The sequence below is a fragment of the Colletotrichum tamarilloi genome (assembly GCF_030869305.1).
Source record: "Colletotrichum tamarilloi strain Tom-12 chromosome Unknown Scaffold_220.1, whole genome shotgun sequence".
Taxonomy (NCBI): domain Eukaryota; kingdom Fungi; phylum Ascomycota; class Sordariomycetes; order Glomerellales; family Glomerellaceae; genus Colletotrichum; species Colletotrichum tamarilloi.
In genome coordinates this window covers 24,698-37,378 of record NW_026849604.1, presented here as the reverse complement: position 1 = coordinate 37,378, position 12,681 = coordinate 24,698, and the positions used below count along the sequence as shown (strand labels likewise).

The 12,681-nt window shown below is 52.4% G+C and overlaps 4 protein-coding genes across 4 annotated transcripts; 2 read left to right on the top strand and 2 right to left on the bottom strand.

Annotated features, from left to right (window-relative positions):
* Positions 1-436: 436 nt before the first annotated feature.
* Positions 437-1,951, top strand: CTAM01_16427 (uncharacterized protein; the record flags this gene model as incomplete). The annotated part of the gene is made up of 6 exons (XM_060532420.1): positions 437-631; positions 696-930; positions 986-1,132; positions 1,196-1,313; positions 1,375-1,470; positions 1,528-1,951. The coding sequence occupies 6 exons, from the start codon at positions 437-439 to the stop codon at positions 1,949-1,951; spliced, it is 1,215 nt and encodes a 404-aa protein (XP_060373016.1).
* Positions 1,952-2,815: 864 nt separating this feature from the next.
* CTAM01_16426 (amine oxidase) lies at positions 2,816-4,288 on the bottom strand (the record flags this gene model as incomplete). The annotated part of the gene is made up of 2 exons (XM_060532419.1): positions 2,816-4,036; positions 4,091-4,288. The coding sequence occupies 2 exons, from the start codon at positions 4,286-4,288 to the stop codon at positions 2,816-2,818; spliced, it is 1,419 nt and encodes a 472-aa protein (XP_060373015.1).
* A 1,122-nt stretch (positions 4,289-5,410) lies between these two features.
* Positions 5,411-7,353, bottom strand: CTAM01_16425 (GMC oxidoreductase; the record flags this gene model as incomplete). Its single annotated transcript, XM_060532418.1, has 2 exons — positions 5,411-6,872; positions 6,932-7,353. 2 exons carry the CDS (start codon positions 7,351-7,353, stop codon positions 5,411-5,413), a joined length of 1,884 nt encoding a protein of 627 aa, XP_060373014.1.
* Positions 7,354-10,110: 2,757 nt separating this feature from the next.
* CTAM01_16424 (fungal cellulose binding domain-containing protein) lies at positions 10,111-12,529 on the top strand (the record flags this gene model as incomplete). Its single annotated transcript, XM_060532417.1, has 3 exons — positions 10,111-10,430; positions 10,488-10,684; positions 10,752-12,529. 3 exons carry the CDS (start codon positions 10,111-10,113, stop codon positions 12,527-12,529), a joined length of 2,295 nt encoding a protein of 764 aa, XP_060373013.1.
* Positions 12,530-12,681: the final 152 nt, after the last annotated feature.

The window sequence follows — 12,681 nt, the reverse complement described above, 5'->3', positions numbered from 1 at the left end:
CGATCCCAATACGAAGTTCGCGAACATCAGGGATATCCATCGGGCTCAAATCGAAGCGGGTGAAAAGGAGGTTATCACGGCTGAATCCAGCGACTCTGAATGCCCTAGTGAGGCTGGCAGCTGTATTGTAGTGGGTGTGGTTGAGGATCAATAGTTAATAGTAATGAGGAGGTTGGGTTGTGATCCCATCGTTTTTGTGGTGCCAGAAACAGGGGGGTGCCAGGAAGTGGGTATGTTGACTTAGTTCAAAGTTTCCTCACCTTCAAAGTTTCTTTCTCTCAACTCGCGTTCGCTTCACTAATTGAACAACTACGAGAGTTCCCGTCACTTCAGCACACACAGACCATTCTGCTTCTCACCAGACCTTTTCTACCGGTCGCCTCCAACTTGGCGATCTGAAAAGGACACTACTCGTGACGATCTATGATGGGCAGACATGAACAACACGAACGGAACGGCTCCCGCGCCTTTTAACCCGGCATGGGCAGCTGAGAGTAACACCGCGCGCATCATCGCTGTCGTAACTGTTTTTCATCTCCTGGCGCAGTTGAGCGTTACGCTGCGGATATACGCCAGAATACGGGTCATCAAGGCGCCGGGGTGGGACGATACAGTCATGGTCTTATCGGCGGTAAGTACACCGCATCGAGCTCCAATCCTGCTGCTCGCAGAGACTGACTTGGTCGGGTGTGTAGATCTGCGCCTGGGGAGGATGGATCTCATTCGTGATTCAGGCGCAATACGGTCTTGGCAAACACTTCTTGACCATCGACAAGAAGTATGACTACATCGTGTTCAACCACGTCGCCTTTTGGCAAGCGATCATCTCCGCCGCCGGCGCTCTCATGTTTCTTAAGGTATCTATCGCCCTTAGTCTCTTGCGTCTGAGCAAGACTGGATGGTACAAGTGGGCGTTGTGGTCAACTATTGGTAGGTAAATCACACTGTTCGGCCTCTTCTGTCAAGTACTGACGGTCCGAATAAGCTCTGGTCTTGTTCTACTCGATTGGCGGCATGTTTCCGTTCTTCCTTCACTGCAAACCCATGTCAGGATTTTGGGACAGGAACAAGACACCGCCTCCAAAGTGTAAAGATGGCAATAACATTAATCTGTTTGGTATAATAAACACAGGTAAGTCGGCTTCCTGTGTCTCATCGCCGCGATGCCATGGTGATATCGCTCACGCACTTTCAGGATTCAACATCTTCACCGACGTAATTCTAGCCACCCTACCTGTGCCAGTCATATGGAATTTGCAGATGAAGCGCAGACTTCGTCTCTACGCAATTGGAATCTTGAGCTTAGGGTACTTGTGAGTATTGAATGATTCAAAGTCATGATTGCTCGACTCCCGTGACTAATGAAATCCCAAGTGCTGTCGCGATGGGCATAGTCAAAGCAGTATACCAGCTCAACAACGACAGCGACCCTGATAAAACTTTCAACAGAAGTATCCAATTCTGGGGCTTGTAGGTACGATTACAGAAAGCTCGGTGGCTTGAAACTAATAATTCTTTCGCACCTAGCCTACAGTTGCAGGTCGGTATCATCGCGGCATGCGCGCCGGCTTTGAAACCTCTTGTCAACAAGTTACTCAACCTATCAGCATATAATCAGCATATTCCAGACGCATGTGGCAAGCGGTCCCAACAGACAGGCTCTGGACCGAGGACGCTCGAGTACGACACCTTCCGCAGCCGTACTGACGGGACAACCAGAAGCGATCAGTACGAACTCGATGAATGGGCCTTGGATCCACGATATGGCACACAAACGGGTGAAATCAGACTGCAGACCATGCAACCTCCAGCAGGCATAATGCTCAGCGAGTATGATCGAAGTAAGGCCTTGCGCATAGAAGAAGAAACTGCGATACAAGTCCAGTCGAGCAACTTGCATGGGATCATCAAGACTACTGAGCTTGCCAGGAGATCTGAACATCTTGACTAGCATTTCCAACCGTTCATGAGCGGCATACGAGAAAGATGTCTCATAAACATTTCAGCATCTGATTGCATATGCAGTGGAACAACACGTACGCATGTATGTGCCATGCGGCATACGTGAGCTGACCTCCCTCTCCGCACCAAGTTCTCAATGATTCGCCAAAGGCACTTCACTCGTGATTATTTCCAGGCCAGCCTTGAAGTCTAACATACACACTCATGACCTGACAATGTCCGAGTGCGGTCCGACGGATGAGACAAAAGCTCGTACCATGGAGTCATTCTTGCGATCGCGTTCCGATGGGATGATATCCTGTTATTCTTCGGCCGAAATTGGCGCTTTTGTTGACAAGATCCTGGAACAGGGGCCCTTGTGAGCGGGTGGAGTGAGGCCCCAGCCCGATGCACTGCAGCTGGGGCTCGTTCCTTGCAGTCACTTCAGGGATTCCCGGGATGCGATCCCGTTGAAGCACGTCTCCGACCCAAGAAATTTAGCAGATTCCACATCAGATGGCAGGTGGGCTGTAGAAAGTGGCGAGATTCCGGGCATTGCGGGCTTGCCAGATTGGCGGACTCCGCGGTTCAATTTGAGGCGTGCAAACACTCCCACCGGTTCGTTATTGAGTTCACTCGGTTGCTGTGACGAGATCATGGACATCTGCAGCACCGGAGAGACTCTGTTGCCACCCAGCTCTGAAGTTTGCACTGCCTGCTCTATGTTGACTTTCAGGATAACGAGAAGGAATAAACACTTAAGCGTTGTCACTTCGACCTTGGCCCTTCTTGATAATGATATTATCCATCATGTTCTGGTCTAAGGTAGCTGCATGTTCCTCATCAACAGCCTTCAAAGCGACATCATGACCTTTCAAAACTCTGCCAGCAGCTTTGGTAGGAGATGCTGGTTGTTGTACTCCCACAAGATGGTGGTGAACTGCGCAGACCATGCAGCTCCTGTATAGTATGTGCTTCTACGACCCTGAAGAGCGTATTGCTCAGTGATATGTCCAGCTGCCAGCTCAGCGCCAGGCACACGCAGGCTCACGGCACCGTGGTTAGCCCAGGCTTTCACATTGAGCTGCTCGGTACCGAGGCTCGGGATCGTACCAGCGTTAGCTAGCAACTTGAGGGACTTTCTGACTAGAGCTTGTGCCTGAGTGCTATCGTAATTGGAGGAGCCGGTGATCAGCACGCGGAAGTTGTTGTCGCCGAGGTAATCGAAGCGCCCAACGAAGGGAGTCTTAGGAAGGGAGATCCAGTTTGTGGGAACGTTGTTCGTGAGGGAGTAGTTGATGGGTAAGGAAGGGTGGGAAACGATGCCGGCGTGGACGGTAGTCCATTCCCACTTCGAGAAGACAGCCGCCTCCTCGTCGCTGATATCTATGCCGTCAAAATTGGCAATTGTAGGCGCAAAAGAGACAAGAAGCTTCTTGGCCCTGATCAGTGTCTGCTTGTTGTCGGGGGCACGAACAAGAACCTCCACGCCATCCTCGGTACGGGAGGTCTTGATAGCTGTGGACGAGTAGAGGACATCGTCGCCGAGGAGGTCTGCAATGGCATCGTAAATGTCTTGGTTTCGCCTGGATACAGGCACGAAGGAACCAACCGTGCCCAGGAATGACCGAGTGATGGGTGCGCCGAAGCCCTGCATGACGTACAAAGTTGTCTGGTCGGCGATATTGCCCAGACCAAGACCGGTGGTCTGAAAGATGCGAGGAACAGCCGCCTGAAGATTGTGCTTCTTGACGAAGTCGGAGAACTTGAGGGTGAGGTCTTCAGGAACACCAACGGTTGTGTTTGGGAAGTTTGCATAGGAGGGAAGAATGTACGATTCGTACTTCTCACACTGCTCGAGATAAGCCTTCAGGGCAGCTGTAGCGTCCGCGGAAGCCGGTAAGGAGTAGTTGGTTGTCTTTCCTGTGCTGAAGTCGGCATACGTGGTCGTCAATACCTGTCTGACTGGAGTCTGCACAGGGATATTGAAGCGGGCGAAGAAATCGCGGGCGCCGCCGTAATCCGTATATGAGTTTACACCAAAGTCATATGGGTTTCCAGTTTCGGGGTCTGTGAAGGTTGCGACGTGACCGCCCTGAGTGGGCATTAGGCTCTTCACTCTTTTCAGATCCAGTTGATTTTCACTTACAATGCGGTTCTGTTTTTCCACGACGACAATTGTCTTGTTATAGTCTTCGCGGAGTCTTACGGCTGCGTGAGCTCCAGAAGCACCTCCGCCTAGAATCACAACATCTCTCTCGATGATGGTTGTCTTGTTACCCGTGGGTATGATTGCTGCTGACACCAATGACAGAGCGCCAAGAGCGACTCCGATGAACGATGACATCTTGACCCTTGGTACCGGTAGTATTGGTGGCAACGGATAATAAATAAGATGCAGTGCCTTTACCAATCGCCACTGGTGAGCTGGTAATGCTAACTGAGACGATGAGGGCAACGAAAGAGTCCAAGGTGAATTTTCGCGTTCGTAGATGAGTTCTTAAGTAGGACATAAGTACCGGTTTGCTACGCCGCATCAACGCATCGGACATTCGGAGGTGCTGCTGTTGGGAGAACGGGATATGGAGGCATGAGATGCAGAACATGGAAGTGATCCCGGCTTAGCGTAGAACATAGATTCCATGTGCAGCAAGTTCGCCGAGAGCCATTCGTTGGGTGTTGCCAATGGGGAGACCAGATGCACCTTGTCCAACAAGATGACAGGGTCTAGTCAGGAAGTGGTGTTCTCCAACTGAGGTTCTACATGCGTTGCGGCGAACCCAAGCCTGAGCCCGTCCTAGCCTGCTTGATTGTTGCTGACAGGCATATTGGCGCAGGCAAGTAGTGATACCTCAGGTTTCTTGACCTGAGTTGAAGGTGGTTGCAGTTTGTGTTATGGCTTAACTACTCGAGGTAGTTGATTGGCTTTGAAGGAGGAAGAAACTAAGCATAGATACAATAGGCCTTCTATCAATTGTTGGTAATTAAGATCTTCGGCATGGCGCATTCGGTCACTGACTGAACGGTTACACTGTACAGGTTTGCCGAGATCAACCCACAAAAATGACAATCAGAGTCCACATCTGTCAGTTGATCGGATGAGGCGATCACGCCAGTGGGTTTCGACTCGGCAACTATGCCCGAAATCCACCACTCTTTAGGGCAGGGGGTCAATCCCACGGCTGGAGTCTGCCGTTCCACTCCGTTCCACTCAGTTCCTCGTCGTAGGGTTTGAGGTAAGTCGGAGCGACGATATAGGTATGCAATTAACAACAGTCCCTCAACAACGCCTATAGAGTTTGTTATACAACGTGAAAGGTCTTCGTCATGAATTCAATATAATTACAGACATTAATTACATTAGAGTGTTCAGTGACACTTGTGGTATGTATCGCTCCTCTCAAAAGACATAATCTTATCTATATGCAAGTCCCTCGACTCTTTAGGACAAAAACCAACTCAGTATTTTTTAGTAACCGGCCAAAATCTGGGCAGAAATCTTCTCGGCCAAGACATAAACAGTGCTCTGGGGGTGGCCAGGGGGCAAAAGCGCAAAGCTGCTAGCATCGACAACTCTCAGACCACTGACACCGATGACCTTGGCATCCTTGTCGACGACAGCCATTGGGTCGTCAGACTTGCCCATACGGCACGTGCAGCTGGCGTGCCAAATGGTCATGACAGTGTTGCGAATGTTCTGGAGGATCTGGGCATCAGTCTCGACCTTGGGACCGGGGAAGTACTCCTTGTTGTCGGCCAAGACGGGCTTCATGGCATTGCTAGCAAAGGCCTGACGGAGGCGCTTGAAGGTGGCAACGGCGACGGCAACGTCAGTTGGGTCGGTGAGCCACTTGGGGTCGATGAGAGGCAGGTCCTTGGTATCGGCGGAGGCTAGGGTGACGGTGCCCTTGGACATGGGAGCAACGAGACCTCCGAGAATGGTGGCGTACTGATAGCCGTCCTTGGGCTGGGTGAGGAGAAGGTTGGAGAAGTCACCGACGTAGCCAGGGGCGGTGAGATACTCGATCTCGGGCCAGTCAGCAGGGAAGTTGCTGTCGAGGATGGCAGCAGTATCAGAGGAGATGAGGTCGCGAGGGGTCTTCTCCCAGCCGAGGAAGTCACAGACGGGGTTGGTGAGGGGGCCGATCTTGCGGATGGAGTAGTCGAAGGCGAACTGGGCAGCAGTGTAGATGAGGTCGTTGGCCAGACGGGTCAGAGTCTGGACCTTGACGCGCCACGTGGGACCGAAGAAGACGTGGTCCTCCATGTTTTGGCCGACACCAGGGCGCTCAGCCACGATGGGGATCTTGAACTTGTTGAGCTGGTCCTTAGGGCCAACACCGGAGACCATGAGAAGCTGGGGGCTCTGGAAGGCACCGGCGGACAGGATGACCTCCTTGTTGGCCTTGAGGGTGTAGGTGGTGATGCCAGCATTGGAAGTAAGAACAACACCAGTCGCCTTCTTGTTGCTGTCAAAGAGAATCTTCTTGGCCAGAGACAGCTGGTAAACCTTGAGGTTCTTGCGGCCAATGGCCTCGTTGAGGAACGAGGTCTGACTGGACTCACGCTGCTGCTTGCTAGGCTGGATAGTGTCGGAGCAGTACTGCGCACCCATAAGCTCACCACTGTTGAAGTCCTGGGCCTGTGGAATCCCGATCTCATTGAGGGAGGGCTCGAGGTACGTGCTGAAAGGCTGAGCGTAGTTGGCGTAGGAGACGTCAAGAGGGCCTCCGGCAGCATCGAAAGCGTCAAGGTTGTACTCTGCGCTGGCGTTGGGGAAGCGAGTAGGGCCGGGCGGGGTAAACTTGACACTCTTCTTGAAGTACGGAAGAAGGGAGTCCCAGGTGTAGCTATCATCGCCGATGGCATCTGCCCACTTCTGGTAGGACTGCTTGGTACCGCGCTGGTAGATCATGAAGTTGCGAGCGGAACTGATGTTGCGTTAGACTATTTGCCAAATTAAATGTAACTTCACGACTTGGGAATTCACCTTCCACCGAGACACTTGCCACGAGCATAGTGAATCTTGCGGTTGTTGGCACCGGTTTGTGGCTGCGTGATGAAGTTCCAGTCCACGAGAGGGTTCGTGTCAAGAGGACTAGCGCCAGCGAAAAGAGTATCGCCGGCGGGTGTCTGGCCGATGAGAAGGTTGGTGATCTCGTAGAACGTGCCGGCCTCAATCACAGCTACGGTAACATCGGGGTTGGCGCTCAGTCTGTTGGCCATCACCAGACCGGCAGTGCCACCGCCGACGATGACATAGTCAAAAGTCGCATCCTTTCCAAGACTGCCTGCGCTGGTGCCGAGCTGGCGTTTGTGCTCGGCGTGGAATCGTGCCTCCTCGTCAGCCGGGGCGGCATGGGTCAAGCCCAATATGGTAATGAACGTAGAAACGGCGTAAGTGACACGCATTTTGAAAGGAGAGTATAGGAAAAGTTAGATGAAAAAGAGAGTGATCAGTCGACCCGTGAGACTTGGAGGTTTACAGACAATATCTGGAAGTGAAAAGGATTGACAAGACACTTATATCGTATGACATGTTTCCTCCATTCGATCCCCATCCCACCGGACGCTGTGAGCTTTGCCCGGAATAGATCCTGTCGCGAGTGTTTACGAGAGCTGAAGTGCATTTTCGGCTAGACTGGAGGCGGGCGCTAGAAGATCACGCTCATTTTGTCCACGCTAGACATAGTCTATTGCGTTCCTGGCTAAGTTTGTTTGCATTAGCGCGTGAACAGACTGCACCACCGCAGAAACTGGGGCTTACACCGATGACCACCGTTCTTAGGGTCCTCTGGTCAGACAGCGGCTTACTGCTTGGACCCTTTCTCAGTATTTCGTGAACAATGAAGATTGGTTCAGGGACATATTTTTCCAAGATCTCCAGGGACGGAAACGTGGGCAACGGGAGCTTGCGGGGATGTAACTATGACGCTAGTCAGAATTTGACTTTTGACTGCTTGCTCAGGGGAGAGTCGGGCGAGGTTCAGAGGGTCGCTCGTCCGAACCTTAACAGCCTAGACGCAGGCGATAGATCGAACAACAGACTTCAGGACGACCTGTAGGCTCAATCTGGTATTTTGGCGGCTGTTGCCGACAAAGTCTTGCGAATTTAGCCCAGTTCTGGGCGGAACATGATGTCAACGATCCATTGTTAGTTTAGGTAGGCCACTAAGCTGCAGAACGAGAACCGCCTACCTGGACTCAACTAAGCAGAGACAGCAAGCTGGATTGTTTCACGATCCGCCGAGCCTTGTGAAGTCGAGTTGCTAGATGTGTAGGTGGACCAAAATCTCAAATAATCATGTTAGCGTCGATCTCTTTCAACGTCAAGACGATGCCCGAATGGTCAATTGCGAAAATTCTTGGATAAGGAAAAACAAGAACTCACGCATGTGAGCTAGTGACATGGGAAGGGAGTGACAGGAATTTTGGCCCTTGAAGCATGGAGACATGACCTTTTTGGATCTTCACACCAATGCTGCTCTAGCCATGATCACCGTGTCACACCAGACGCATACATTGGTCAGCATAAATAAGGTATTACCTCGCTGACAGCATGAATGAATGAAGGAATAGTCAAGATCTGCGCTGACATTGCTTTTTGCTTGCAATGCTGGCTTCAAGCAAGCTTGTGAAAAATAGCCAATCAGCCGATTCATTTTGTATGGAACGTCAAACAACATACCCTTCCACAGCTTCAAAATGCATAGAGGCAGGAATGAGCGCGTACAAAAATAATTTGTCTCAATTCATTCACTTCCGGGAAGGATGGCTGGTGTAAAAGATGTCCGACTACCTGTGAAGGCTCGGGTCTGATGAAACTTTTGGTCCGTAAAGGAGAGATGAAAGTCTTCCATATAGGCTGTTTACCACGACTTAAGCCATTGATGCAAGGCCAGGTCGCTCCAGAGTACTGAAGGCTTTGTCCGCTGGGGCGAACAACCTGTGGGTCTCCTGCGCTATTGACTCGAGCACGTAGAGTCGTAGAGGTGTGAGATTTTTTCGCCGCATCGATCGCGAGAGTTTATTTGTTGCAAGTCTTATCCGATATATGATCCGAATCATCAAGCGATGGAGTCCTGATTTTCTACCTTCATTGCATGTACTTAGTCTAGTAAGATTGCTGGAAGTTATGATTGGAAAGGGAGAATGTTCCACTTTTGCGATTGAACTAGGTAAAGTAACTTCTACGATAGACGTCAGATTGACTCGACTCCAGAGTCTTTGCCTTCGCAAAGGCCCCTCACTCTTGAGTTGGCATGTAAACTAGAATCTTGTAGAAAGTCTGCCCAAGTTTTGAATAAGTGTCTGATAATCAATTAGACAACTACCACATTGAGCCGCGAAGGGCAACTGACTCTTCTTTCGGTCGTAAAAACACTGAAAACCCGCTTACATAAGTTCGTCAGGTTGAGCTCAGCCTCTGAAGGGACAGGGATATAGCTCGCTAATATCTGAAAACCGACGAGCTGGTTCGTCCCATTGACCCCTTAATCAAAGGTCCCAAGGAGCTCCAGCTCAACTTGACACACTAGCACAGCGCAAATACAGCGTAATTGGCTAAGATTTTCAACCCTCTTCAACTTCCGGGATGGCATGGCCTCACGTGTTATAAGCTAATTGCCTCACTTTACCTCATTCTTCGCCAAACCGAGCACTCACTGGTGGATTATTGGGTTGCTGATGGAGCCAACAACCATGTCGTCTTGCTGTAACCGGATGCTTCTGATTGCTGGGTGAATCGGGCGGGCCGCGTTAATCACTCGGTTTCGGCATTCTGCCCACAACTTTCTTGGGTTTAAACTTTCGTGGGGATGCCTTCAATCTATTCCAGAAGCTCTTCCCCTGGTAGTGCATCGCGAAGAAGGAAGTTCGCGCCTATTCGGCTCATGTATCCTGTTTACTAACCAAGTATGGTTGTCCTGACCGAGCCGAGGGGGTGAACTGGTAATGATGTAAATAGTTGACAGTCCCCTATGGAGCAATTTCGTATGACTTTCTTGTCTGTCTATCTTCTGGTTCAGTTACTCTCTTTTTCTCACCACGTTCGCTTTCGCGACATTCACTCTTTTTCTAACAGTACCAAACATTCATTTCACTTGGCTGGTCCATCTACGATTCACCATTCTTTCAAGTTTCGAGTGACCTAGCCTACAACATCCAATCATGAGAAGCGCCGGTCTTATTTTGGCGGCCGCGGCGTCCGTCCGCGCCGCTTGCTCGTGGAAGAACGTCCACACCGGAGGCGGTGGCGGCTTCGTGCCGTCCATCGTCTTCCACCCGACCGAGAAGGGAGTCGCATACGCTCGCACCGACATTGGAGGTCTTTACAGACTGAACGCCGACGACTCATGGACCCCCATCACCGACGCCAACGGATTTGCTGATGACGCCAACTGGAACCGATGGGGCATCGACGCTCTTGCGGTTGACGCCCAGGATGCGAACAAGGTCTACATTGCTACTGGCATGTACACCAACGACTGGTAAGCACTGCTCTGCAGCTCAACTTGACATCCCGCATCGAAGCTAAACTATAGCAGGGACCCCAAGAATGGAACTTTCGCGCGCAGCTCCGACAAGGGAGAGACCTGGGAGACCACCACTCTTCCCTTCAAGGTCGGCGGCAACATGCCCGGTCGCGGAACCGGTGAGCGGTTGGCTGTCGACCCCAAGAACTCGGAGATTATCTTCTTTGGTGCCCGCAGCGGCAACGGTTTGTGGAAGAGCACAGACGCTGGTGAGCAGAAGAATTCCATCCACGATCTCCCCTCAATTCGGTTTTCTGACAGAGTATAATTGATTAGGTGCGACTTTCTCCAAGGTCTCTACTTTCGAGGCCGTCGGTACTTTCCGCCCTGGCGCAGCGAGCGATGCCTACAACGGTGACCTTCAAGGTCTGACCTTCGTCACCTTCGACGAGACCTCCGACGTCGTCAACGGTGCGACCTCGAGAATCTTTGTTGGAACCGCCGACAACACCACTGCATCCGTCTACGTGAGCACTGACGCCGGTGCCACCTGGGGCCCTGTCGATGGCCAGCCCAAGAAGTTCTTCCCCCACAAGGCTGTGCTCCAACCCGCCGAGAAGGTCATTTACTTCACCTACTCCGATGGAACCGGCCCCTACGATGGCACCCAGGGCGGTGTCTGGAAGTACGACCTGACTTCGAGCAAGTGGACCGATATCACCCCCACCACTGGTAGCGATCTCTACTACGGCTTTGGTGGACTCGGTGTCGATATGCAGAAGCCTGGAACGATCGTTGTCGCCACCCTGAACAGCTGGTATCCCGATGCCATTCTCTTCCGCTCCACTGACTCCGGCGCGACCTGGAAGAGAATCTGGAGCTACGGTGCCGATGGCAAGGTTGCGCCGCAGTACACCATCAGCGCCCCCAACGCTCCCTGGATCGAGACGAACTTCCTCGACATCGACACCAAGAAGCTCGGCTGGATGATTGAGTCCCTCTCAATTGACCCCACCAACAGCGACAAGTTCTTCTACGGCACCGGCCTTACCCTGTACGGTAGCAACGACCTGACCAACTGGGACAAGAACAAGACCATCACCATCCAGAGTCTTGCTTCCGGTATCGAGGAGATGGCAGTCGGTGCCTTGGCCAGTGCCGCTGAGGGCCCTGAGCTCTTCTTCGCGACTCTTGACAACAACGGCTTCACCTACAAGACCGCCGCCGATGTCGACAAGGCCCCTCAATCGGCCTGGACGAACCCTTGGTGGGCCAGCAGTGTCGACGTTGACTTTGCCGGCAACAGCCCCAACAAGGTTGCTCGCATCGGTAAGGCCACCGACTCTCCTCAGCTTGCCCTCAGCAACGACGGCGGCGAGACTTGGTCCGTTGTGAACTCCACCGGCAACACTATCACCGACGGCTCCGTTGCTTACTCTGCCGACGGCGATGTCATTCTCTGGTCCTCCAAGAGCGAGGGCGTCCAGGTCATCCGCAACGGCGGCAAGCCCGAGAACAGCACCCTCCCCGCGAGCAGCGTCATCGCCAGCGACAAGAAGAAGAACGACGTCTTCTACGCCGGTTCCAAGGCCACCTTCTACGTCTCTACTGACGGTGCAGCCACCTTCACAGAGTCTCCCCTGGGCAACGTCACCGAAATCCGCTTCATTGCCGCTCACCCCGCCACAGCCGGCGAGCTGTTCGTCTCCACCAACTCGGGCGTCTTCCACAGCACCGACTTTGGCAAGACCTTCACCTCCATCTCTGGCCCTTCCAACGCACACGCCGTCTCCGTCGGCAAGGGCGAAGGCAGCGCCTGGAACCTGTACGTCTTTGGCGAGGCCGCCGACGGCAAGAAGCTCTACGCCAGCGCCGATCTCGGTGCTTCGTGGGTTGACCTCCAGGGCACCTACAGCTTTGGCGCTCTCGACGGCGCTGCTCTAGTTGGTTCCGCCAACGAGGCCAACGTTGTCTATGTTGGCACCAACGGCCGCGGTGTCATGTACACCTCGTGCCCTGTTTCCAACTCCACCGCGGCCCCGGCTGCTGCGCATGCCAGAAGGCACGCTCGCAGCAGACCCATGCGTCTTGGAAGAGCTCCCCACCGCCACTGAGCGCGGGGATGTTGTGTATGAAAAGCTCGATTCAATTCATCTGTAGATTCAGTTTAGAACTCATTACCTGTAAATAGACTGGTAAATTTTGAAGATTTAAAACCTCAAGCTATCTTATTAACGTCAAGTGAGACGCCAGCGAACTTTCCATC